Source organism: Balaenoptera physalus (genome assembly GCF_965194825.1).
Source record: "Balaenoptera physalus genome assembly, chromosome: 7".
Taxonomy (NCBI): Eukaryota; Metazoa; Chordata; class Mammalia; order Artiodactyla; family Balaenopteridae; genus Balaenoptera; species Balaenoptera physalus.
This window is the reverse complement of record NC_138886.1, coordinates 118019953-118047349: the sequence shown is the minus strand read 5'-3', so window position 1 is coordinate 118047349 and position 27397 is coordinate 118019953. Positions and strand designations below refer to the sequence as shown.

Below are 27397 nucleotides of genomic sequence, written 5' to 3'. Positions count from 1 at the left end.
GAAGAAGCAGGTGATAGGAAACTCTGATCTGAGATTCAGACACTAGAGTTATTATTCCTGTGTCATGGGGTAGTTTAGAGTGAGGGCAAAACACAAGATGGGGTCCTGAGAATAGGATACTGAAGTATGATGAAATTAAGTGCTACTGAAGTCAAGGAGACAAAGCTGTAAGACGAACTGTGTAGACAGGTTTTGGAATTGTTCTGGTCCCAATATCCTCAGTTAAGAAGAGGGAGCAGCCAGTAAACTGATGGGAAAAAACAACAACAACAATGATTGATAGAGCATAGCACAGCTGAGTATCAAGGCCAATGAGTTGGTCAGTTTGGTTTATAACATGCTATGGACTGAATGCTTGTGTTCTCCCAAAATTCATGTGTTGAAGCCCTAACCTGAATGTGATGATATTAGTAGGTGGGGATCCGGGAGGTCATTAGGTAGGTTTCGATTAGTTCGTATGTGTGGGACTCCCATTATAGGATTAATGTCCTTATAAGAAGAGGAAGAGAGACCAGTTTTCTCTCCCTCTCTCTCTCTCTCTCTCTGTCTCTCTCCATTGTAAGGACATAGTGAGAAGGTAGCTCACTATCGTGGAGGAGCAGTTGGTCTTAAAGAGAGTAGCCAACATCCTCATCAACCTGTATGGGATGAGGGCCGTGCTATCGCAGGCCAGCTGCTCTATCCGCGTGGGGCTCCAGAACCATGACCATGAGGTTCTGTTGGCCAACATCTTCTGCACGGACGCTTACCACCAGAATCTCTTCACTCTGTCTCAGCTGGACAAGTATTCTCCAGAAAATAACGATGAACTGATCCAGAAGGTGTCCCAGCAGGTCCTGGAGAAGCGAGCCTTCCGGACTGGACGTCCTGAAGCAGGGGGACAGCGTCCCTACTGCTGTCTGTCCCAGACACACTCACGCCTTCCAGAAGGTAGAGAACTTGCTTTATTACAAGTGGACCATTTCTCCCAGCTCTCTACCTGACGGGCTTTCTCCAGGCCCCCGTGGGCACTGCTGCCTGACACGATCCCAGGCTCTGAGCAGACATGGGGAGAGCGCAGAGCTGATGAGACTCTCCGGATTGGGAAGCTTCCAGGTGGAAGCTGGTCTGGGGTAGTGGGGATGGGTCTCAGCAGGGTGGCCACTTCTGCCAGACCACACGCTCTCCAAGAAACAGCTTGAAAACTGAAAAAAAAGCCTCAACAAGAATTAGTCAGCACCTTTATCTTGAACTTCTCAGCCTCCAGAACTGTGAGAAATAAATTCTTATTGTTTAAGCCCCAAGCTAAGACATGACTAGAAGACTAATCACCTGAAAGCATTAAAAAGCCTGCTTCGCTCTTGGTCCTCAAAGATATGAAATGAGGAAGATCTGAGTGATTTCTTCAGAGGAAGTCTTCCAGGGTGGTTGTGAGTTGCGTGCTCTGAAAGAGAGAGAGAGGAGAGAGAGAAAGGGAGAGAGGGCAGAGATGTTTCTTGTAAAATTGAGACTACAGATATATGTTTGTGACAGAGCGAGGGTTATGCGGGATACGGCCGCAAGACTTAGGGAAGAGAGGTGTTCAAGGGAAAACAGATCAATACATGCAGTAAGCCGCTGAGGGATGGAGAGAGAGTAGGTACAATATATTTGGCTGTATACATAATGCTCATTGACCACACTGATGATACGTGAATGAGAAGTATATGGAATTGACTGGCCTCAAATATCCTCACTTGGGCACAAGTTGTTTTGGTACCAGAACTTGCCTGAGGGCTGGACAATAAATTCCTTGGTCTCAGAGATGCGCAGAGGGTTCCACAGGCTGACAGCGGTGAAATGAGCGCTCTTCGCTGGACAGAGCTATTCCAGTCCTTAGAGCATGATGGGGACGTTATTCTAGAAGGGGGACTATCTCAGGCTCTCCAATCTAACAATGAGGCACCTAGATAATAGAATAAGACTAAAATCCCAGCCCTCCGACTAGTTATATGATTATACACAAGTTTCCTGTTCTCTCTGGACCTTGTTAACCTTACTACAAATGATGAAGACAGCTCCTTTCATAAGCAAAAGTTCTCTGACTCCTTATATTTGCTGATTGTTTCTTCAAATTGTTACCGCTCACCTTTTTGTCTATAGTACTACAAGAAGAATGTTGCTTAGAACTCATGGCTGGTTCCCTATTATGCACCAGATAAATTCTTTAATGAACTTGGCATTCAGCATCTACCACCACCTCGCCCTTGACTGCATTTCAGACTAATGCCTAATGAACAAGGCGCCCACCCTAGAAACATTACTAATCATTTTAAAAAATTTTTATTTTATATTGGAGTATAGTTGATTTACAATGTTGTGTTAGTTTCAGGTGTACAGCAAAGTGAATCAGTTATATATATATATATATATATATATATATATATATATATATATATATATATATACACACACACACACACATACACACACATATATATATATATCTCACCATTCTTTTCCAGATTATTTTCCCAAATAGGTTATTACAGAATATTGAGTAGAGTTCCCTGTGCTATACAGTAGGTCACTGTTGTTTATTTTATATATAGTAGTGTATATATGTTAATCCCAAATTCCTAATTTATCCCTCTCCACCACCTTTCCCCTTTGGTAACCATAAGTTTGTTTTCTATGTCTGTGAGTCTATTTCTGTTTTGTAAATAAGTCCAATCATATCATTTTCTTAGATTCCACATATAAGTGATGTCATATGATACTCGTCTTTCTCTGTCACTCTTCCTTCAAATCACAAAGTCTTTCCACATCTTAACTACAACAAAAGAAAAAAAAAAGATTTGCCTCTCATACGTAGAAGGGGCTACTATAATTCAATTTTACTTCCATTAAAAATCATCCTCCAAGTGCTCACTAAGTCCAAACACTATGCTAAGTACTCATGGATTAGTTGGTAGTGATGGATGTGTAAACCAGCAATTATACTGTAAATGTAAATCACCCAACAATTGTAAACCAACAAATATGGCAAGAGCGGTTCTTAAGCAGATGTAAGTGGAGCAGAGAAGAGATACAGAATTACTTCTGTGTTCCTTTTGAAACACTATATTAAAATGCAGGAACTGGAGAAGTGCTACTCATTATATGTTGGAGAAATACGAGTTTAGCCAAGAAAAGTGTTTTCAGCAATAAGGAAATTTGGGAGAAACTCTTCTAGCTTTTAGATAGAATGCTGCCGGATTCATGAATCATTGAATGAAGTCAATTAGAAAAAAAATAAGGAAACTTGTTTCAATATTTTGTCCTTAGATTGTTTTATCCTGTCTCAGTGCATGGGAAAGGATACAGACTTTGATGTAGACTAGAGTTGGGCCAGTTGTTTATCCTCTATAAGCCCTCGTTTCCTAATCTGTAAAATTAATCTAAATTTTAGGGCAACCCAGCTACACTTCCTGCTTTTGGGTTCCATGAAATATGCCTTTTGCTTGAACTAGTTTGTCTCTGTTCCTTTTCCAAAAAAAATGTTAATATCTATTTGTAATCCTAAAATTTATTCAAAATTCATTGTCAGAGAAGGCTGCCCAACAGAACTTCTGGGCATCTTTCTGAACATGTTATTTCATATAACATGGCCACAAGTATTTGAATTCAATACTTCATGATTTGTCTTTTTTGTCCCCATTCAGATTTGGCTCTAGACTTACATAAAAAGGCACTTTGGATTCTGCTACACTAGTATCTACTCTTGACATTTTACTAAGCGCTCGTTTTTGTTAGAAACCATGACAAGCTCCTGTCCATGTGATTTGGTCGAAAGATCCCAGAGCCAAATGGTACAAATCCCAGGCGCTAGGACTGGTGTTGTTTATCATGTTGGTGCCTCTCCCAGGACAACTTGACAATATCAGAACCACCTGAGACATTTCATTATGCTTCTAGTGATGACTTTTAGTTAGATTTCACGAGAATTCACCAGAACCATATGGTGGAAAAAGAAACTATTTCTTAGTACAAAATGAGCATAAATAAATGAAGGGTATTTCTATGGCCAGTAGTACAACGTAGTGCCAGATTTTCAAAAGAAATCCCCTTAGAGTTTAACAGACTATGATAGAAATTCATTTATGTATATATAATCAACTTAAATATATATATTTTAAGATATTTTAGGCATTTAGAATTATATATGTGTGTAAATATATAGTAGAAATTCATTCATACATATAAATATATTACACATTAAATGTATACAATATACACACACTTATGAGTATATAATTCCATGTGGTTAAAATATCCTAGAAATATATATAAACTAGTAAAAGGGGTTATTTCTGGTAAGGAATAATAGAGTACTGAGGGTATGAGATGGGGTTTATTTTTCAAAATATACCATTTTGTATTAAACATTTTGCCTATGCATGTATACCCAGCCCCCAAAAAATATCAATATGCAAATGAAAAAATTGAAGAAATTATAGTCACTAAAGGGAAAAATAAGAGAAGATGCAGATTACAGCTTGTTTTAGTGTTTTTGGTTTCCTCTGGTTTCACATAATTTCATAGTTTGGTATTTTTTTGCAAGGATCTACTCAAGCAGGGGTTGTTATTTGGTTGGTTGGTTGGTCGGTTGTTTCATTTTGGGGTGTGTTTCTATAATAAAGGACCTTCTCAGGACGGCTTATGTCCTGGCTTGGTTATTATTTCATTCCAAAAACTTGGCCTTCCCTTTCTCCTCTTCATCTCAGTAAATCTTACTCATCCAAGTTCCAGGATCCTGCCTTTCAGAATCTTTATACCATCTATACCAAACACCTTCAATAAACAAGCCCTATTCTGACATTACTCATCTTCCCATCTGAAATTTTACTATGTCCTGCTGAAATTGTAAGCTACACAACTCTGAGGGCTGTGCCCTGTGCCCTACCATTCACTGTATCACTGCCTTGCACCACCTTTGTGTTACATTTTATTTGTTCATGGCTCGTTCAAAGAGCGGCATGGCGTCTCTAGCACTGCCCTTAACTTGTTAATTTTTAGTTGTATTAATTAATGTTCAATAGCTTATCGTTTGTCTTAGTTTATTCTCATCTTCATGAAATAGGTAGAAAGAGTAGTCTCAGATTCGAAACCAGGGATGTGGTCTAACACAAATTTTGAGAGACAGGCAGAATTTGCAGGCTAAATGATCTTTATAAAGTCATTGGAAAAAACAAATCTCTCCCGGGAGTGGAGCCTTGGTAACTCTAACAATGCAGGGCTCGTCTGTCCACTGAGAGAGGGAAAAACCAACGTCCTGTCCGGCACCACCTGCAGCACACTAACTGACTGTGGTCCCTCCATGGGTTAACTTCATCAAGTGTGAAAATAACCCTGGGACCACGGAGACACATCATTAATAGGGAAAATATACATCGTTGCTGGAGCTCAAGGAGACACAGCCCATTTAAACGAAGATAAACAGGGCCAAACAAAAGAATTACAGTAGGAAAAATATGTGGCCGGCCTATCAGTAGAGAAGACTGCTGCCCTTTATCATTACTTGTCACACAAGTGACAGATTATAAAACTCCACAATTCTGTCCTCGTTAATTTGTGAGCCAACCTGTACCTTGGCAGACACTTGGCAGGTTCCAGACATATGATTTATTGCCTCATTTAATCAAGACTGTGTAGGAAACAGTGATTTTTCGAATAAATTACAAATGAGGCACCTTTCATTTATTCTTAGGGACTGAGTAATACATACACATATGTATCTATGTATGTACATGTGTGTGTACATATATGTATACAACTCCAAGATACACCATTTATTTATTTCTTGGTAAGAAATTTAAACAATTTCTATTCCTCTGCCTGCGTGAGAAAGAGAAATATATGCAATACTGTAGAATATAAATGCAGTCATCTAGTGTTTTTCAGTTTTCAATGTTATGGAAAAAAACCAACCTGAGCAGATTCCAGTACTAATAAATGAGCCTGCTCTGGGGCTTCCCTGGTGGCGCAGTGGTTGAGAATCTGCCTGCCAATGCAGGGGACACGGGTTCGAGCCCTGGTCTGGGAAGATCCCACATGCCACGGAGCAACTGGGCCCGTGAGCCACAACTACTGAGCCTGCGCGTCTGGAGCCTGTGCTCCGCAACAAGAGAGGCCGCGATAATGAGAGGCCCGCGCACCGCGATGAAGAGTGGCCCCTGCTTGCCGTAACTAGAGAAAGCCCTCACACAGAAACGAAGACCCAACACAGCCAAAAATAAATTAATTAATTAATTTAAAAAAAAAAAGATCCTGTTCTGGAGGTTGTTGGCAATCTAAAGGCCATGTCATTTCATTTGACTTCCCAGTTTGCAAATATACCTTACATTGTCCTCGGAATGTCTTCTAAAATTTGGGGGAGCTCTGGCTCGACAGGAAAGGGGAACCATGTACCCAGCAGATTAACAAGATATCCTAGAAATAATATTACCCATTTTAAAATGACTCCTTGGCACATGGATTAAGTTGAAATGAAGTGCATGTAGTAAATGCTAGGTTGTTGTCTTGCCTAGGGAGAAAAAGTGCTTTCTAGAGTTCAGTGGTACATAGGCAGTTCATTTTGACATAACGAGGGAAAGTGATGTTAACGGCCAGAGGTCACAGAAAGCAAAGATGGAAAAGACCTATTGGATCATTTTTCCCATTCCCTGGAGAGGATTGCCACACGACACTTCATAGTGCTCGGTCCACTTTAGCTTTCAATTACTCAAGCAAGGGGCTCTCACCACTTCAGACTTTTTCCAGGAACCAGATCTTTGCTCATGACCCCCGCCTTCTTGGCTATATCAGAAAAGTATGGATCTTAGAACTAACCCTGCAGGTGCACACAGAAGTACTTTCCGCTCACAATCAGACCTCTAAGCCTCTGAATCCACTTTCTCTTCTGTCAGTGAATTTCAAAATGATTTCCTCGGTAACAACTCCCTCTGTCCTTTCCTACTCTACCTTCTCAGCCAGTGTTCACATCACATCCCTTTTACCCTGAGTCTTTATCTTAGCAGAGGAATCCCTCTGAAAAAACAAGTTCCTGTTTCAAAGGGTAAAAGAGCATGGGCTCTAGCACAATGCTATGCTTACGCATCCCCGTGACCATCTTGAATGAATGAACAAAAGGCGTGGATTTAGAGAGAATGGGAGAAGATGAAGTAGAGATGCACATCTAGACAACTCCCTCCCCAAATCCTGCTGAAATGTGGAGCTGATGAGCGAGCGGAAGCTGGAGGAGGGTGCGGGTCAAAGAAGGTTTGCTTTTTAGGAAAAGGGATATTGCAGTGTTTTGGCTTCGAGATGGAATGACTCAGTAGAGGACCAAACATGAAGATGCAAGGAAGAGACGGAACAGCTACAGGAGCCATGTCTGTGGGCAGATGAGGAAGGTGGGATCAAGGGCACAAGCAGAGAGGGTGGTCTGATCCGAGTGCACGGACAGTTCATTCCCTTCATCGGCAGACAAGGGGGAGGTGCTGACAGTTTGGCCATTTGATGGTGAGAGGTGGCCTCAGTTCTCCTTCAATAAAGAAGAGAATGAATTTTACGGCCATTCAAGTCTCCTTGCCCCCTCCAAGCTCCTTGGCTTCCATAGCCAATGAAGACAGAGTTTCAGCCTTTTCTAATTAGATATTTTATACAGCCTTTCACTTCAACAGCCTCCTACCCTATGATGCACTGGTTTCAGCTCTTGGGATCTCTCCTAAGGAAAATTGTAGATTCAGAAAACACTTATTCACCAAATATTCATTATATATTATATATAATAGTCATAGCTGTAATCATGTAAACAACCTAAATCAACAATAAGGAAAAATTACTCCACATTTGAAATAATATTTCAAGGTAATGACATGGAAAATTTCAATCTTAGTTTTAAAAGAACATGTAGGCTCTAAATAGAAGCATAAAAGGTAAAGGAAAATGTAAGCAATGATTGGCTTTTTTCTCAGCTTTATTGCAGTATAATTGACAAATAAAATTGTAAGATATTTAAAGTGTAAAACATGATTTGATGTACGTACATGTCAACTTAAACACATCATCATCATATATATATATTTGGTGAGAACATTTAAGTTCTACCTTCTTAGCAATTTCAATCACACAACACATTGTTACCAATTACGGTCACCATGTTCTACGTTAGATGCTCAGACTGCATTCAGCTTATAACTAAAGTTTCTACCCTTTTACCAACCTCTCCCTATTCCCCCCACCCCCTACCCAGGCAACCACTTTTCTACTGTTTCTATGAATTTGACTTTTTAAAAAATTTCACATATAAGTGATACCACCCAGTATTTGTCTTTCTCTGTCTGGCTTATTCACAGTGATTGACTTTTAGTGGTATAATTCTTATTGATTTTTTTCCTCTTCTTTCCACTTTCCTAAACTTTCCAGGTCTTCTATTATAATTATATATATATCACTATAAATACTTAATTCACTACATTAAATTCCCTATACTTAATAGACTCCTAATGGATACATTTGGGTTCAAGTTTTTCTTTTCCTCCTGACATGTAATCACTGACATTTATTGAGTACTTAAAATATTTCAGACTCCCTTTACTGTATGATCTTGGGCAAATTTCTTAACCTTTCTGACCCTCATTTTCCTCATTTGCAAATGAGTATCATTTTTCTCATCTGTAAAATGAGGATGTAATAAATTAGCACATGAATATATATCTCAGAATAGAAATTATAAGCACTCAATAAATATAGATATTATTATTATTTCCATATATTACTTTGTCATATTTCGCTACTTATTCTATTGGTTCTTTTCATTCAAGGACATGAGACACAATTTTGGTCCTCTTTATATTTTCTTTTTTCAATTTTAAGCCAAGACAATATCTTCTATGGTACCTCTCCTTTTCATTCTTTAATAGTATTATCAAGAAATGGAGCAATGCCTTGGGAGGACGTACCTTTAGCAAGTCAATTTTCCTCAACAAGGGCAGACAGCTCATTTCCTGCATGTCTCCTCCTATATTGCAGTACAAGAATATTGTTAGGAACTGGGAGTTTTGGTAGCCTTGGGAACAGGACCAATTCCCAGATATTTAATTTAGTTCTGGTCTCATCTAAATTGAAATTTTGACATAGCATTTTTCTCACACGAACTGTTTAGAGGGATTCTTCCCAATTTGTCTTTATTTATTGTGAAGTCAAGCCAAACCCCAGAGGTTTTTATGGCTGTTTTGGCAGTTATTGGGTGACAGTATTCAATCACTCACACACATGCTAATTTGAGATTACTGGTCCCTATAACTCTACCCATATAACATTCCCACCCAGTAATTCCAATAGATGCTTCAGAGAAACTAAAGAAAAACAAAATGGCTTGTAGCATGTATGTGTGAATGACACTAGGTTTGTTTCAACTCCAGAGAAATGCAGAATTGCTAGTACTTTCAAAAGGGCAGAGATTCTGTTTCTCCCCATTTGATATCTGTGCTGGTGTATGGCATCTTATAGTTTGTCTTTGTTTTTGTTTTTGGTTCGGCCTGAATTTTATGCTTTTTCACTTGCTGAAGATCAATTTCTCCCTTTCTCAGGCATCCCAGCTTTGGTTTTTTATAACTTTGAGTTTTCTAAAAATTCCGTAAATGAATTTTCAAATCCCTTGGATCCAAAGGTGACCTTGTGTAGCTTGCTGGTTTGATACAAGCAGCATTTGATTTCACTGGGAGGCTGTGATGTCACCCTGTTACTTGCCTTGTTGATGGGCTCATATGACCTTGGAATTGTTTATGCCCAGAGTTTTTATTTCTCGACTTGATTTTGTCTTAGGAAAACAAGTTACAGAAAAATCATTATTTTGATGGGAAAAATTCACTTAGTCCCAATTTTTAAGATGGTCGCTAGGAGTCAAACCAGCTCACAAAACGCTGCTTATTCCAAGGTATGAATGTGTGTGAGGGTACAGATAAATCAATAGTTAGCAGTAGCATTAACGTTGCAATACAAAAACGATCAGCTTCAAATCACATAACCTGGAGTCCAGCAAAATATATTAAGAAGTTGTTGAAGTAGTTGGAAAAGTGTGAAATTTATGAATAGGACTTTTACCCTTAAGGGCTTTAGAGGAAAAAAAGCATAAATATACTGGTCCTTCTGATGTTTTTTTCTTGGTTAAATTCATTTTTTAAAGCCTCTTATGTCTCAAGACAAATTATCTTATAAAATGTGCATTTCTGACAGGCTTACAGATTAAGGGAATCATTGAAAGATAAGTTGTGAGTTTTCTGGGAAGAAAGAGAAGATGGATATATTGGTAAATATGAGGAGATTAACTAAGATAATTAAGTACAAAGTATAGAACTGATAATTCAGGCTGAGAGAGGGCAGGGCTCTGGGGGTCCCTGATGGAGCCTGCAGGCCTCATGCCTGAGGTCGGAAGAGGCAGGCATAGTGCAGAGAGGAACTGGCACAGACGCCCGTAATCAGATGTCGTTTACTCTAATCCACAAGGAGTGTTTAGACTGGGAACTAGGATGTTTTCAAATAAGGTGTTCTTGATCAGTCTGCATTACAGAGAGAAAAAGAGAAACATGTGCTGGAGGCTTTTCTTGTACAATTTTAGTCCTGAAACTGGCATCTGTGCCCCTTTCTTAATTTGAGAGCTGGTGCATTCTACATTGAAAGTATTTGTCACTGTCAGTACTCAGATTTTTCTTTCCTTATAGAATATTTGATATTCAGTGGATTAGGAAGAGTCACTGGGGAATTTTCTGGTTGTTCTCAAGACTTTTAGGTCATTCTCAAGACTTCGGCTAGAGTTTTCCTCCACATTCAACTAAAACAAGATTTATTTAAATATACATTTTACCAAAAAGATCACAAGGGCTTTAAAACTGAATAAGTATCCTGTGCATTGCTGGTGAGAATAGAAAATGGTGCAATTGCTATGGAAGACAGTGTGGTGATTCCTCAAAAAATTGAAAATAGAATTACCGTATGCTCCAGCAATTCCATTTTGGGTGTATATATCCAAAAGAATTGAAAGCAGGGTCTCGAAAAGATATTTGTACACCTATATCCATAGCTGCGTTATTCACTATAGCCAGCAGATAGAAACAACCTAAATGCCAATTAACGAATGGATAAAGAAAATGGGGTCTATACATACAATGGAATATTATTCATCCTTACAAAGGAAGGAAACTCTGACACAGGCTACAACATGGGTGAACCTTGAGAACATTCTGCTGAGTGAAATAAGCCAATAATAAAAACGACAAATACTGTATAATTCCACTTATCTGAGGTCCTAGAGTAGTCACACTCATAGAAACAGAAAGTAGAATGGTGGTTTCCAAGGGCTGGGGAGAGGGGAAATGGGACTTATTTAATGGTTATAGGGTTTTAGTTTGCAAGATCAAACCATCTGTAGCACAACTGGACAACCATTTTGATTATATAATACTTAACACTACTGACTCAGCTGTATACTAAAAATAGTTAAAATGGTAAATTTTATGTTATGTGCATTTCACCACAATTTGAAAAAAAAACTAAATAGGTGAAAGGAAGAGGTGATCTAGATGAGCTTAGAGATTGTTTTCTCCTATGTCAACACTGATAATTCAACTGATATTTATATAGGGTTTTTTATTTAAAAGAGTGCATTATGTGCAATGCTTTTCTAGAATTAAACTATTCTCTAATATTTACAGACTAAAGCCTAACACTATTTTGGCAAAATTCTTAAATATTTACAGGGTCAAACAGTATAACACTGAACCAATGACTTTTTGTAATGTTGATGGTAAGACTTCTACATTTGTGCATTTAGACTAAATTATCATGTACGTGGTGCAAGTGAAAACTTAGAAACTATATGACCTATTCCTTGCAATACACAGGATGTTTAAAATAAAATAAAACTACTGAATTATTAAAAAGCAGAAGTGTTTCTATTGTATTAAAATGGATCAATTTGTGGGGAGTTCAAAATACTCAGCAAAAATATTTCATAGAACAGACCTCTGAGTTTTACCCAGTTTCCATTCACATCGTTTTCCTTTGAGGCAGAAGTTACAACATCAGAAGAAATGATACAAAGCAAATAATCTTGAATTTCAAAATTTTATATTGCCTGACGTAGAGAAAATACAGTTCTCATTCTAGGTTCATGTAACCAGAACAAACTATAAATTTTATATTCAGATTATGTCACTTGTATTCATTCACAGAAGTCCTTTAATTATAATGACTTTTGAAAACTATAAAATGCTTAGAATGGATGGACTTAGAGATTGTCATACTGAGTGAAGTAAGTCAGACACAGAAAGACAAATATCATACGATACTGCTTCTATGTGGAATCTTAAAAAAAAACGGTACAAACGAACTTATTTACAAAACAGAAGTAGAGTCACGGATGTAGAAAATAAACTTATGGTTACCAGGGGAAAGGGGGGAGGGATAAATTGGGAGACTGGGATTGACATATACACACTAATAAATATAAATAGATAACTAATAAGAACCTGCTGTATAAGCACAGAGAGCTCTACTCAATACTCTGTAATGGCCTATATGGGAAAAGAATCTAAAGAGTGGATATGCGTATATGTATAACTGATTCACTTTGCTGTATACCTGAAATTAACACAACATTGTAAATCAACTATACTCCAATAAAAATTAAAATAAATAAAATAAAATGCTTAGGAAAATATCATATAATCTAAATATGAATTATTTGAGAAATATCTGAATCATCAGATAAGACCAGTTTTTAAACAGTCCTTAGGCAAATACTGTGGAAAAGGAAAAACAGAATTCAAATATTTCTACTACAACTAAATATACATTACCTTCTCAAAATTGAAATAAGCAATGAATGTGAAAATCAAATGATAGATGAACTGAAATAAAAGCTGCATCACAGATATGCAATGTTTGTATAGGCATTTATGTATGTACACATTTGTGTAGGCAGTTTTTAGGCTATTACCCAAATGCCAAAATATTTTGTATGGAGTAGTCTATTATTTACTCTTTTGCAAAATCCATTCTAAGAGGATATACACTAAAGTTTAAAAATGATGAAGAAAATAAATATTTTAACTATGGATTTCTCCTTTTTTCCCTTTCCTTTTTACACACTATATTTTTTCTGAAAATGTTCTTAATCCTTTTATGTATGTGGCACCTATATTTTTTTCACTTTGGGAGCCTTGATTCATAAGGTATTACACAAATGATCTTTGATATCTGAGTGTTTCCCAGAGAGAAGACTGTAAACCCATTTACAGTTCTAACCATGGAGAAGGAAGCTTTCCGTGAATGATCCTGGCCACCAGATTCAGGGCCATGACTACTCCACTGGGGCTACACCCTGGGGGGAAGGAACAGATGGTGTGACATTTCTTTTGTGTTCCTCTGAGCATGTCACACATTTAAAGCTATGCTGAAAATATACAAATCAATTAGCTGTTCTTTAAGCAAATGATGAAAGAAAGAGAGATTGAGAGACACGAGGACCCCATAGAAGTTGCCAGGTGTCTAGCTGACCTGACCGGCCAAGAGCGGACCCCACGCTGAAATGTATCCCATCCCTCTTTTCTATGTGGGAATGTAGGATCTAAGGGCAGATCACAGACAAGTATCAGAATTCTCCAGGTAACCACAGCTCACTGTTTCTCACTATGAAATGTGTGTGTGACATCAGAGATATTTTCAGACACTAAAAGGATTTAACAAGAGGAGAAAATCACAAGAAAAAAGTGAGCGGTGGAGTGGAGCTTAGCTGAGCCCGAGCAGGGCGGTGCTGGGGGTACGAACAGGACGCCAGGCATGTGTAACTACCAACATCCACTTTCCCTAGATTCCTCCCCATGCCCTGGTCAGAAAACTCCAAAGCTGTCATGAAAGGTTAGCAGTCCTTCATTGGTGACCTCCCCTCCTCTCGGAAGTGAGGGAACCCAAATCTCGTATAATGGACAGCAGGCCTGCAGAGGGAAACACTATCTCCACCTTCCAGAGCTGTAAATAAAACGGCCTTTTGCTCCTGTGAGAAACACAGACCTCTGTCTTCCCCATCTGTTCGCTATGTAAACATCCTTGAAGAGATAATCCAGAACAAATGGTAGAGGTTGCCTCATTCACAAAACATGCAGAAATGCAAAGGACCCCCAAAGAATGGTATCCAGTTCCCTCCTCCCATGACTGAGTGGAATCAGGGAGTCTCACGGGGAAAAAAACAAATCTCAAATCCTTTCCACAACATAAAAAAAAAATTGGTAAAAAGTAGAAGTCACACATTTTAGCTGAAAGAGGGGAATATTTGGTATATCGTGGGCTTCAGGGTGATCATGTTTGTCTCATTCTAGAATGGTCTCAGAGTGAGCTTGTTGCATGGTGATGGTCTGCAAGATGGTTATGACCAGCAGAACCAGATGGACGGGCCGGCCGAGAGGGTCAGACCACTTCCCAGACATCAGGGGCTGCTTTTTTTTTTTTTTCTCAACTGTATCATTGAATCAGGATCCACGTTAGGTCCTCTCCTTTGATATATTTCTTAAGTGTCTTTTAATCTTTAGGATTCTCTTTCCATTTCTTTTTTTCTTCTTCTCCTAATTTATTTGTTGAAGAAATCAAGCCATTCGCCCTGGAGAAATCGCTATAGTTTAGATTTTGCTGAGTATCTCCCAGATGTGCCATTTCACATATTCATCGATCCTTTATTTCCTATAAGTTGGTAGTTAGATCTATAGGCATGACCGAATTCAGATTCAGCACTTTGCCAAGAATGCTTTATAGGCAGTGACGTGTTCCCTCATCAGGAAGCACAGAACAGGTGATCTGGCTCCTTTTGTGATGTTAGCTTGATCCGTTAGTTCATTAGGGGTTGTAAAGGGTGACATTCTATCTCTTCTTTTTTTTATATTAGCTGGAATATATGTTGTCTACTTATTTAAGTTTAGTGTCCCAGCTATTTCCCAAATGACTCAAGATGCTTTGTATATTAAAAGAATAGAAAATAAGACATTTGGAAACAGAACTCAGTTGAAACCATATTAGAAGCAATTAGGTACAGTGTCAGCAATTCTAATACTTTCTTGGTTAAATTTTTTGTGCTCTAGAGATAATATGAAATGCTTATATTTGAATGCTATGAAAAGGGACATACTTAGTGTGGTCAACCAGGACGTAAAGAGATTGACAGCTTTCTGGAGTTAACTAGAGATATAAAATCTGTACATTTCTCCTGTATAAAGAATATAGAAAATGTCTCTACACTGCTAAGTAGACAGTTATCCTTAACACTGCCACTTGGGATTAAAATATACACATGGCCTGTGTCAAGTAGATTGAGAAGTGGAAGAATATCTTATAGTCTCTAATTGTGAAGTACTTCTTGTCACTGTGATAAGACCTCAGATTATCCGGAATACTTAAGAGTATATTCTTGTTGTAAGAGGATGAACCAGGAAGGTTTAAGGTATGTATATTTCTGTGTGTTTATAACACATTTCATTTCATCATCAGGTATCACCCACAATAACTAACATATATTCTATATGCTCTTAAGGCCATATTCTGCTACATTCTATTCACCAAAACCAGAGTATAAAAATCAAAGAAATTTCAGCTCTATAATGTGTATTTAGATATAGAAACGCATATCTCCAGATCAGTAGGGTCTCCTGCCCCTCTTGCTCTGTCCTTGAGATTAAATTAGGGGATTCAAAGGAGATAGAAGGAACTTGGCAACAATTCCAGCTGCTGAGCCCAGGGCAGCTGTTTGTCCAGCCTTTGGTGAGCCCACCACTCGGGATACCCTGGCCTTGCTCTGTAAAACTGATGGTCACTTAGATTCCCTGTCCCCTTGGGAACACTCTGTCAAAGGTAGACTAGAAAGCTGTCTAAACTCTGCTACTGTATTTTTCTGACATAATAAGCACAACTTATTGAACAGACCTAGATCGTTGATGAACTTAAAGTGCTTCAAGGTCATGATTTTGATATCAGTGACAGTCTTATAGACAGAGAGCTGCAGGAGATTAGACAGATGCTGTACTGACCAAAGATAAGATCCTGGCATTTGCCTTTTGACTAAACGTCTGATACATGTCAGCTTTATTTTGATTTGACTCTTGCTTTCCAAAGTGACATGCAGCCCAAAGAAACACCAAAAGACCGACAATTAGGATGCTTTTTAGGAAAAACGAAATACGTGATAGATAAGATCTATGCCATAAGTAAAACTTGACGAGAGAAATCACAGAATCGTAGAACTGGAAGGAATATTTAAGATCAACTCATCACGCTCCATAGGTGAGGAAAATTGAAGTGACTTAACCAGACGCATAGGGCCAGTCAGTAATAGGTCTACAACTCACGTCCTTGGCTCTGTACTGAAAATCATTGAAGGTGACTTTTTAGTGCTTAGTTGCTACCCTAAATACTAAATATAGTGTCAGTTGGTGGCGCATAAGTGAAATCTCTAGAAAAAGAGGAAAAATACATTCAGAAAACTGCTACATTTAACGTTCACGGTAGCAAGACACCAAAATTTCACTTGAGTAAAACTCATCATTTCATTATTACCTCCCAGTGATACAAAAAACCTTGGGCAGAAATTGTCGTGTTTGAAATTACAGTAATTCTTCCAGGTCATCAGGGTACCACTCAGTGGATTTCAACAGTAATATACCCACCGCTAGTCTAGGGCCACCAACCAAAAAACAAAGTTAATGGTTCTACAGATGTTTCCTAGTCAATAAAAAAATGTCTGCTTTAGGACTTCCCTGGTGGCGCAGTGGTTAAGAATCCACCTGTCAATGCAGGGAACACGGGTTCGAGCCTTGGTCTGGGAAGATCCCACATGCCGCGGAGCAACTAAGCCCTTGCACCACAACTACTGAGCCTGCGCTCTAGAGCCTGCAAGCCACAACTACTGAGCCCACGTGCCACAACTACTGAGCCTGCGCTCTAGACCCTGTGCTCTGCAACAAGAGAAGCCACCGCAATGAGAAGCCCGTGCACCACAACGAAGAGTGGCCCCCGCTCGCTGCAACTAGTGAAAGCCCGCGCAGCAACGAAGACCCAACACAGCCAAAATAAATATGTAAATAAATAAATATAAATTTATTTAACAAAATGTCTGCTTTATAAAAATACCATACATTCTCGTTATTCTTTAAAATTAGATGAGTTCAAAAGGGATCTTCAAAGATGCTGTACTTGAATTAAAATACAAAATCATGTTTAAAATCATTTGAATAATATTTTAGAAATGAATCTAAAAACTGTTCATACAAAAGAAATGCAAACTGTTTTTAATTTAAAGCCATCTCTACCATCCCCAGGAACTGCCTTGTATGAGAGCCTAATTTGCTAATCAGATGGATAATACCCGTCTTCATTGTGAGTTATGGTTAATTAGATGTTACAACTGAACTACTAAGAGACAACGGACCCCTCCAAGGGGCAGTCAACTAGAACATTATTCGGAGGCAAAGCAACCTAATTATTACCGCAAAGTTCAAATTAGAGGACTTGATTTGAACACTTAATGGACTCACTTTGGGGTCAAACCTCTTGAGATTAGTGAATTCATACCAGACAGTCTTTTTAGTACATTAAAATGGGCTTTGATAAAAGAAAAATACACAGAATCAGAAAATGTACAGAGAGGGAAAGGCAACATGTAGAGATGCTCCCACCAAGTTCCAGAGAGTTTCCTATAAACTAGAAAGCGTGGAAGCATAAATCCCAAGTTGGGACAATCCCTCACGGGTGACCGGCAACCCCCTGCTTCTTGCTTTGGGACACGTGGGAGGTGAATCTCTTCTAGAAAGAAGCACTTTCTCGTACACAGCTCCGGAGAATTAATCCTCCTCTCCCCCAGAAGAGACTCCTGTAGTGCTTAGGGGTCAGAGAGGAAAGCAGTGAATGTACTCGGATTGTCGAGATGGTACCCACAGTGGTACATTTGACAGACAAACCGTGAGGTTTAAAGAAAGAGTGAAGAACACTGTTTGGGTGGGTTTAGCAAATGTGCATGATCTATTTTCAGTCCCCTATGACTGTGCCGACACTGTTTCCACAAGACGGTATGTCCTGTGGTCCAAACAACTGATTTACAAATAAACTTAGAGAGTGATTCTTGTTGGTATGTTGGTGACACAGAAGGATTTCAGTGACTGAATACATCACAGGAATGAGGTTATAAAGTTTTCCTAAACATTGATTACTGTGCAAAGTCCTAATAGAACACAGGCCTTTCACAACTGGTACCCACAGAGCCCTCGTCTGGATCACCGATCACCGATCACTTATCATGCCTTTGATAGCACACCTGGATGGCGGGCCTCTGCTTCATTTCCCTAACAAGACAGTAAGCTCCAGGCTCCCTCAGAGGCGGCACTGGGCTGTACAGCCCTTGGGAATCTTCCTTGGAGCTTGCACACTGTGGAGAGGCGAGGAGAGAGCCAGGGGGAGGGGGCACAGCACACCTGGCTCAAAGCAGAGAGGGACACGGGACAGCCAGCCTCCTGGGTGAGACTCTACCATACAACCATCAACTCATACCAGCTCTTTCATGGCTAGCCAAAACTGTTTCGCTTTAAATTGGCAATAAACGGAAGACGATGAATTATCCAAAGCTCACCGAGAAATACAAAAGTCTATATTTTTCATCTTTCAGACTTAGCATTCTAAGGCATTCCTTCAGCTATTTAGAAATGCTGTTTCTGGGACTTCCCTGGTGGTCCAGTGGTTAAGAATCCATCTTGCAAGGCAGGGGACGCCAGTTCGATCCCTGGTCGGGGAACTAAGATCCCACGTGCCACAGGGCAACTAAGTCCGCACGCCACAACTACAGAGCCCATGCGCCACAACTAGAGAGAAGCCCACGCACCGCCATGACCCACATGCCACAAAGAAAGATCCCACGTGCCGCAACTAAGACGCTATGCAGCCAGCCAATAAATAAATAAATAAATATTTTTTAAAAAAAGAAGAAATGCTGTTTCTCTTCCTAAGTACAAGTGATTTACTGGGGTCTCCAATTATTGGCTTAATAAATGTTTACTGAATGAACTGTCAGGTCTGTAGTCAAAAGCTTGACCCTCCTCCACCCTCTAAGAGGACAAAGATTCCCCCCGAGTCAGGTTTAGGGAGTTTGCAGCACCTACTCACATCCTTCATCATCACAGACTTCCCACCCAGGTCTGGCCTGACTCCAAATCCTGTAAACTTTGCACTCTAGAGTCTGATCTGCAGATCTCTGTTCATTACAGGAAAAACAAAATAGAGGGGGGGGCATATTTTGATCTAAAATATTCTTGTAGAAGACCCCACCAGTATTCTTTTACAGTAAAAATTAGAATGTGAAATATTTTAACTGACCCATTGGTAAAACATATTTATAGGGCAGTCAAGAAAAATAAAGGAAATTGAGAATTTTTAAGCATTTCACCAATAATCAGAAGCAATAAGAATAAGGATAAGGACTTCCCTGGCGGTCCAGTGGTTGGGACTCCACGCTTCCAATGCAGGGGGTGCGGGTTCAGTCCCTGGTCGGGGAACTAAGGTCCCGCATGCCATGTGGCGCACCAAAAAAAAAAAAGAATAAGGGTAAACTCTTGCATGCAGAGAAACTCCATTGCAGAGTAATTCTGACATCTGTTAAATTGGAGAGCAGGAAAGAGATCATAAATCCTTCCATGAATCCCTATTGTTACAGATCATAGGAGGAGACAATAATAATACTGTCTTTGATTGCAAACATGCAGAGAAAGTTTGAAAGTGAAACCTACAGAACAAACAGCATGCTAAGATTCTGTTTCAATGAATATTAGACTATACTTGTTAGAAACTCCAGGAGAGCCCTCCTAATGTTTTATATGCGGGAGACTGAAAGCAGAGATGAGTATATATCCCACAGAAAGAAAGCCACCAAAACACACTTATTTGGCATAAAAAAAAGAACTGAGAGATTCATGCATTTTATCACAGCCAGTAAGAAATGTTTTAGTCTGTAAGTAAGTTATCTGATTTGATTTTGTTCCTGCTGTTTGTTTTTAATTCGGCAAAGAAACATTTCCAAATTTTTGTTTTCTAATCTTAAAGAGCTAAGTCCACAGTGATTATATACCATCTCATCTGCCTATCCCTCTTCACATCTAATTTTAACAGCAAATCAGTCACTTGCCACTTCAAATCAGGAGCCAGGGGCTGAACTTGCGTGCCAGTTTGCTATTACCTCAGGGGGGGGGGGGGGGGAATCTGTTTGGTTCCTGTTGATTTGAGAGGTATTTTTTTCTTTCCTGTGGTTTTACATGCAGTATTTTCAACACAGAGAACACTAGGCAAAGCCTTGCCAGAAAGGGCCCTCTTGTTGGCAAGAGCCCATATGCTGCAACGTTCACCTGACTTCACCACCAGGGACCTGGGGCTGATGCCCACCTGGGTGCGGGCTGGTCAGGCTGCAGTCTGGTGGCCCCTGGTCCACGGAAACCACAAGGTGGGGTGCCAGGGGGTCAGTGTCCAAAGGGCGGTGTTTGCACCTTATGGAGCATTCTGCAACGTGTAAGGTATAGAGACCTCTAGGCATGAAATCTTACTAGTCTTTCCCCTTGCGATGAAACGAGAAGATGGGCTTCAGCTGGGTTTCACCGTTCACGCTCTCCACACACAGACGCCCGGGAGTAATTCTGCTACAACTAATGTGCTGTGTTCTTTCTGTACCCGTTCTTCTTCCTCCTTCCCAGAACACTTGAAGGAGAAGTTGGAAGAATACATGGCTCGGTTTTCCAAAGTGAGGATTGTTCGCACCAAGAAAAGGGAAGGGCTGATCCGGACCCGCCTCCTGGGGGCGTCCGTGGCCAGAGGCGAGGTCCTGACGTTCCTGGACTCCCACTGCGAGGTCAACGTCAACTGGCTGCCCCCTCTCCTCAGTGAGTGACCCTCAGCCCCTGGGGCCTCCGGGGGAGGCGGGGGAGGGTGGCACGTGCTTCTATGTCATCCGCCATCGACAAAGGCTAGAGACCCCTTTTACGAGGTTTACAGTGGGAGCGGTGAATTCTATCCTAACTATTGCTGGGACGTATAGGTAACTAGAAAACCACATTGAAATGGACATTTTAGGTAATACCAACTGCAGTCTAACTTAAGGTTTGAAAAGGTTTGATTTCTTTATCTTAGACATTCACTGAGTAAACACTAAAAGGAAAAAGTATTCATTATACTACCTGTAAGCACAGTATGATTAAAATACACACACACACACAGAGTTTAGCAAGTATTATAGGATTGTTAAGAGATGAGAAAAGTATTCAGCCCCAGAATACAGTTAAAGTATAAGCGCACTGACATTTTCCCAGGATTTATAAGGCCATTCTCTTTTCCACTCTGGCACCAGCTTAGCTCCCTAAATACACAAACCCCCCACCACCACGTTTACACACAATCCCTCAAACACTCAGAGCTGTCTTCCAGGTGATACATCTTAAATGATCACTAGAAGACTATCACTTGAACTGTTAGAAACACAAAAGTCCTGAAAACCATTCAAGCTCGAAAACCTGCATGAGGTTCAGTCCAAGCATCAGTAGTTTTTAAATTTCACAATTAAGTCAGAGATAAACCCCGGTAGTAGCTAAGGAATAAATTGTAAGGCTGAGGGAAAAAGTGTGTTTCTAAAAAGTTCTTGGCGCGCACGTATTGAGTTCCTTTCTGTTCTTCCACATTTCACTAAATCAACTTTTATTGTAAATATATCCCTGGCCTTGGAGCTAAAGCCAGTTGACAGCCTCCTTCACAATAGCTGCCTCAGAAAGAATCATTTTCTACTGAGAACCGTGCAGGATTTCAGACAGAACCAGCAAAGCTCCATTAGTAAAGGATGTGGGGAAAAAAATCAATTGAATCTGTGTTGCATTTGAAACAGGAAACGACCAGCACTAAGGCTCCACCACATCTCAGAGCCATACTCTCCCCGGCAGACAATCGCCCAGACACCCTAATCAACAGGGATGTTTCCATGCTCCTAATGGCCAGAGATTCCTCTGAGCTTTTAATTAAAAGTACCTTGTCCAAGGACATAGCAATTTAGACTTTCATCAGCAACCATCAGTTTCCCTTAAACGGAATTTGACCTATATGGTGTTGAATACTCAAGTCAGCACATGGCCTAATTTATTTATGAACCAAAGCAAGGCCTAAATGCCAATTATCAAGGCTCTGATTGTTCATATGCATCTAACAGGAAAAAAAAAAAGATAGGAAAAAAAATGGAAAAGACAGAGAAGCCCACTCTTTCTCATTCAAGCATTTCATTTCCTGTAGGCCTGATGGGTAAGAAATGATTCGTGCTCAGGATCACTATCTTTTTTTATTTTCCTCTATCAGTGTCTTGACACATCCTCCAAAAGGGAAAAAAAAAAAAAAAAAAGGTGGAGCCATACAGTTTCTTGGTTCATTTTTCACCTTGGGATTTTACCTGAATTTCAATTTCGCATTAAGAGTCTGTTTGTTTGATCCCTGGAAATTGAAATGTAGGCACAAGCCTTAGATGAAAAATTAGTCATGCTGCTTTCACCCCAAGCTGGTGCTGCTGGATGAGAGCTGAGAGGAAATTTGAAGGGAAAGTTTACAGTTAATTTAACAGACTCATTCTCTTCGGGTCACCTTGGGACTCCTTGTTGGTCAAGGAACTTGTAAATCAACCTGATTCTGAATTTGCCTGAAGAAAGTCACTGAAACCTTAATACTCAAATACCTGCAGAGGTGATAGAAGAAATATTTTGGACACAGTAATGATGGTCTCCTCTGTCAAAGGCATCTATGGGGGAACGCCACTTAGATAAAGATTAAAGCCCACTGCAGGGCTTGCCCAGGTGAAAACGATGCCCACAGAGCCCTTGGTGGGATTAACTTAGAGTGAATGAATGAATGAAAGAGAAAGAAAGAAAAAGAGAGGGAAGAAAGAAAGAAAGAAAGAGAGGAAGGAAGGAAGAAAGAGAGGAAGGAAGGAAGAAAGAGAGAGAGAAAGAAAGAAAGAAAGAAAAGAAAGGAAGGAAGAAGGAAAGGGGAAAAAAAAAAAGGGAGAGAGAAAGGTAGATCTGGGGGGAGATCTTCCATAGGATTCTGTGGTTTCCATGCCCTGCCTTATCAGTGTCATCAGAATAATGATGCTGAAATAGCCAAACCTCATTATTTCTAAATTATGTCTTTTCTTTTTTAAAGATACTTAAATGTATTTTATTCCACACGCCACATCCAAAGGTCTTCCAAAGAACCAGAAAGCAGATGTTTGCACTTAAAAGTTCTGCCTGTCCGACACTATTAGTTTGTTGTAGTAAATACTGAAGAAATGCACATTGTTGGGAAGACAACACTTCACATGTAGCTGTTCCAGGTCAGCCAAAGTACCTGTACATGCCCTTCCCAGCACTGGCTGTTCAGGTCTCACATAATAACATCTACAAGGGAGGAGCTGGAGCTGTAACTGGAAAATAAGTCTCCTTTCTGCCTCAGAGAAGCACCATGGCCAACTGGAAAGACCCCAGACTTTAGCACAGGACCATTAAGCAGGTATTGCATCCTAATTCTTGCCCTCAAAAGATGAGCGACCTTGGACAAGTCATTTAACTTCTCTGAGCTCAGTTTCTCATATGTAAACTAGGAATGATAATAAGAACCACCTCTCTGGGTTGCTAGGAGTGTTAGGAACAGCATGAGTATACTTAGTAGTTGCTCAAGAATTGAACAGTAGCAGGAATAGTAGCGGTAGTATCAGGCCATCTAACATATTTGCAGATATGATGAGAGAAGGTAAAAATGTATAGCTTTGATAAACAGAGTCTATATTAAAGAACAGTAGCAAAATAGGACTTGGCAAAATCTCTGGTAAGCCTGAGAGCAAAGAATTCTGTGTATAATCTGCCAGCATTTGGGGGGCGGTGGAATGACAGCCATCATGGCCACTGTAAGATTAGATGCTAAAAAAAAAAACCCATGCAGTTAAATATTTACATTTTGGAACCTCCAGAAAGCAGGCCAGTATTTTCTCAGCAGGCTCCAGCTGTATGCTTGAAGGAACACAAGGACCGTTTATACTCCACGCATGTTGGGTGCACTGTAAAATGACAGATTGGGGACAGGTCAGAGCAAAACTGCGACAGAGGGAGAGCTAAATGCTCTTCTCCAGGTATCTCTGGGACATCACTTTCTTCGAGGAAGATGCCACAACACTAATTGCCCCTCATCACTGTTGCATCACGTTAAGCCCAGCATTCAGACAGAGATTCTGCCAAGTGCTCTGAAGGCAACAGGGAACCAGGCTGCGAGCGCGACACGTTAGGAAGGGCTTCTCTTGGCAGAGAAATGAGAGATGACCTGGGCAGGCGAGTCATCTCCTATTCCGTGCTTTCATTTTTCAGACCAAATTGCACTCAACCACAAAACCATCGTGTGCCCCATGATCGATGTCATCGACCACAATCACTTTGGGTACGAGGCCCAGGCCGGGGACGCCATGCGCGGTGCCTTTGACTGGGAAATGTACTACAAGAGGATCCCCATCCCTCCAGAGCTGCAGAGGGCGGATCCCAGCGACCCTTTTGAGTGAGTAGCAGCCGAGGGAGGGTCCGAGGGGGAGAAGGGGCAGATAACTCAGGCGTGTGTCAGCTGGAGACCCAGCTCTAATGAAATGGAAAAAAACGGGTGGCAAAAGTATGCAAAACACTGGCGAAAGGTCAGACCTACAAGTTGTGTAAAGTCACAAGCTGTGCTGAGTACATTCTTGAACTTTCTGAGCGTGAGAGGGCGTGTGCGGTATGAGAATCGGTAAAGACAGAGTTCACAGCAAACGCACGGAAAAGGGATGCGGTCCCTTTCAGCCATTCTCTTAGAGGTTCTTTCCTCATTTTCAGTTCCCTCTGTTCTTTCTGCTTTTCCCTAAAGGATTATTTAAATTAACTATTTTACTTTTCTTTGTTAGGGAATGATACAAAATATGAACCAGTATTTAGGCCTAGGTTCCACGCGCTGCTGGGAACTGCTTCTTTATAAAGGAGGGCCATGTTTCGGATAGCAGCTGCTCCCAGAACTTAAACTTGGGGAATTCAGTCAAATGATAGATCCAGAGTAGATGATCTTTGATAATATTGCCCCCAGTTTAGTTCTATACAGATATAAGTTTACAGTAATCTATTGATTTCTACAAAGCTAAATTCTTTTTTTCCAATGTGGACATGAGAACTGTCTATGTCAAGAAAAAGAAAAAAATATGGCTTAGCTTGACAAACTGTTAGGACCATTAATGGTTAATGGTGAACTTTTTCCAAAAGTTACCCAGAGATTGCCCAAGGCATGCTATTATCTATTCCTCATACGTCACCCTTCTGATATCCTTAAAACCTTTATAATTTTAAAACTATTATATTTTTTCTTAGTACAAAAAAAATGTCTAGATCAAGGCTTTGCACACTCTCTAAGATTCTATTTAACATGCGTTAAAATCAATACTGTCTTTTTCTAATATTTTATTTTTTTATTGATGTATAGTTGCTGTACAATATATGTTACAGGTGTACAATATAGTGATTCGCAATTTTTAAGGATTATACTTCATTTATAGTTACTATAAAATATTGGCTAGATTCCCTGTGTTGTACAATATATCCTTGTAGCTTATTTTATACCTAATAGTTTATACCTCTTAATCCCCTACCCCTCTATTGCCCCTCCCTCCTTCCCTCTCCCCACTGGTAACCACTAGTTTGTTCTCTATACCTGAGAGTCTGTTTCTTTTTTGTTATAGTCACCAGTTTGTTGTATTTTTTAGGTTCCACATGTAAGTGATATCGTACAGTATTTGTCATTCTCTGTCTGACTTATTTCACTTAGCATAACATCCTCCAAGTTCATCTATGTTGCTGCAAATGGCAAGATTTCATTCTTTTATATGGTTGAGTAGTAGTCCATTGTATATATATACCATGGATGTATCTTCTTTGTCCATTCATCTATGGAAGATATTGCTTCCATATCTTGGCTATTATAAATAATGCTGCTGTGAACATTGGGGTGCATGGATCTTTTCAAATTAGTGTTCTGGGGAGGTTTTTTGGATATATACCCAGGAGTGGAATTGCCAGGTCATATGGTATTTCTATGTTTAATTTTTTGAGAAACCTCCATGCTATTTTCCACAGTGGCCGTGCCAATTTACATTCCCACTGACAGTGTATGAGGGTTTCCTTTTCTCCACATCCTCTCCAACATTTGTTATTTGTGGTCTTTTTTGATGATGGCCATTCTGACAGGTGTGAGATGATATCTCATTGTGGTTTTGATTTGCATTTCCCTGGTAATTAGTGATATTGAACATCTTTTCATGTGCCTCTTGGCCACCTGCATGTCCTCTGTGAAGAAATGTTTATTCAGGTCTTCTGCCCATTTTTTTAATTGGATTGTTTGCTTTTTTGATGTTGATTTGTATGATTCTCTAACGCCATATACAAAAATAAACTCAGAATGGATTAAAGACCTAAATGTAAGACCACATACTATAAAACTCCTAGAGGAAAACATAGGCAGAACACCCTTTGATATAAATCACAGTAGTATTTCTTTGGATCCATCTCCTAAAGCAAAGGAAATAAAAGCAAAAATAAACAACTGGGACCTAATTAAACTTAAAAGCTTTTGCACAGCAAAGGAAACCATCAACAAAACGAAAAGACAACCTACAGAATGGGAGAAAATATTTGCAAATGATATGACCAATAAGGGGTTAATATCCAAAATATATAAACAGGTCATACAATTGAACATCAAAAAAAATCAATACTGTCTATTCATTAATAACATGGGCTATAAAAGTTTACAGTAGAGAAACTCCCAAGTGCAAAAATTACTTCAGTGACTCACTTTAAATTACAGTAAACATTTGATAAACATCAGGAAAATGTTTCTTCCAATTCTATTCTCTAAGAAGATAAACTCTTGGGAAAGCAAAGGGGATTTCAAAAGACATTAGCCTGATAAAAACAAAGAGAAATCATTTCTTTTGTAATAAGAAGCGCACTCATTAAGTATCCAGAATTTCTGAAAGAGGCCTCTTCAGACGCGTAAATTGCTGGAGAGTTTGAGAAGAAATAATGAAGCCCATTGATACTCTTCCAAATACTTCAGCCAAGATTTAAAGGAGATTGAAAACCACCAGGGAAGTTTTTTAGTAATCCAAGGGAAGGAGTTTCTAGTAAGCATTTGATGTGGGCCCAGCTGAGAGATGATCTTTAGACATCTCCGAAGGTAACCATCTGAAAGTCTTGGCAAAGGGGCTTAGGGTGGGATTTAAAGCCAGGCGGGTGTGGGAGAGGATACAGAAGGACCCTAAACATGGTGGAACTGT

The 27397-nt window shown here is 39.7% G+C and overlaps 1 protein-coding gene across 4 annotated transcripts in view; it reads left to right on the top strand.

Annotated features, from left to right (window-relative positions):
* GALNTL6 (polypeptide N-acetylgalactosaminyltransferase like 6) overlaps positions 1-27397 on the top strand; it is a 1158938-nt gene that overhangs the window by 929973 nt on the left and 201568 nt on the right. For all 4 annotated transcript variants that reach the window (XM_082468905.1, XM_082468902.1, XM_082468903.1 and 1 more), the window contains exons 5-6: positions 20748-20933; positions 24420-24603. In XM_082468905.1, the coding sequence (XP_082325031.1) occupies positions 20748-20933; positions 24420-24603 (370 nt within the window). The remainder of the gene's footprint in view (positions 1-20747; positions 20934-24419; positions 24604-27397) is intronic.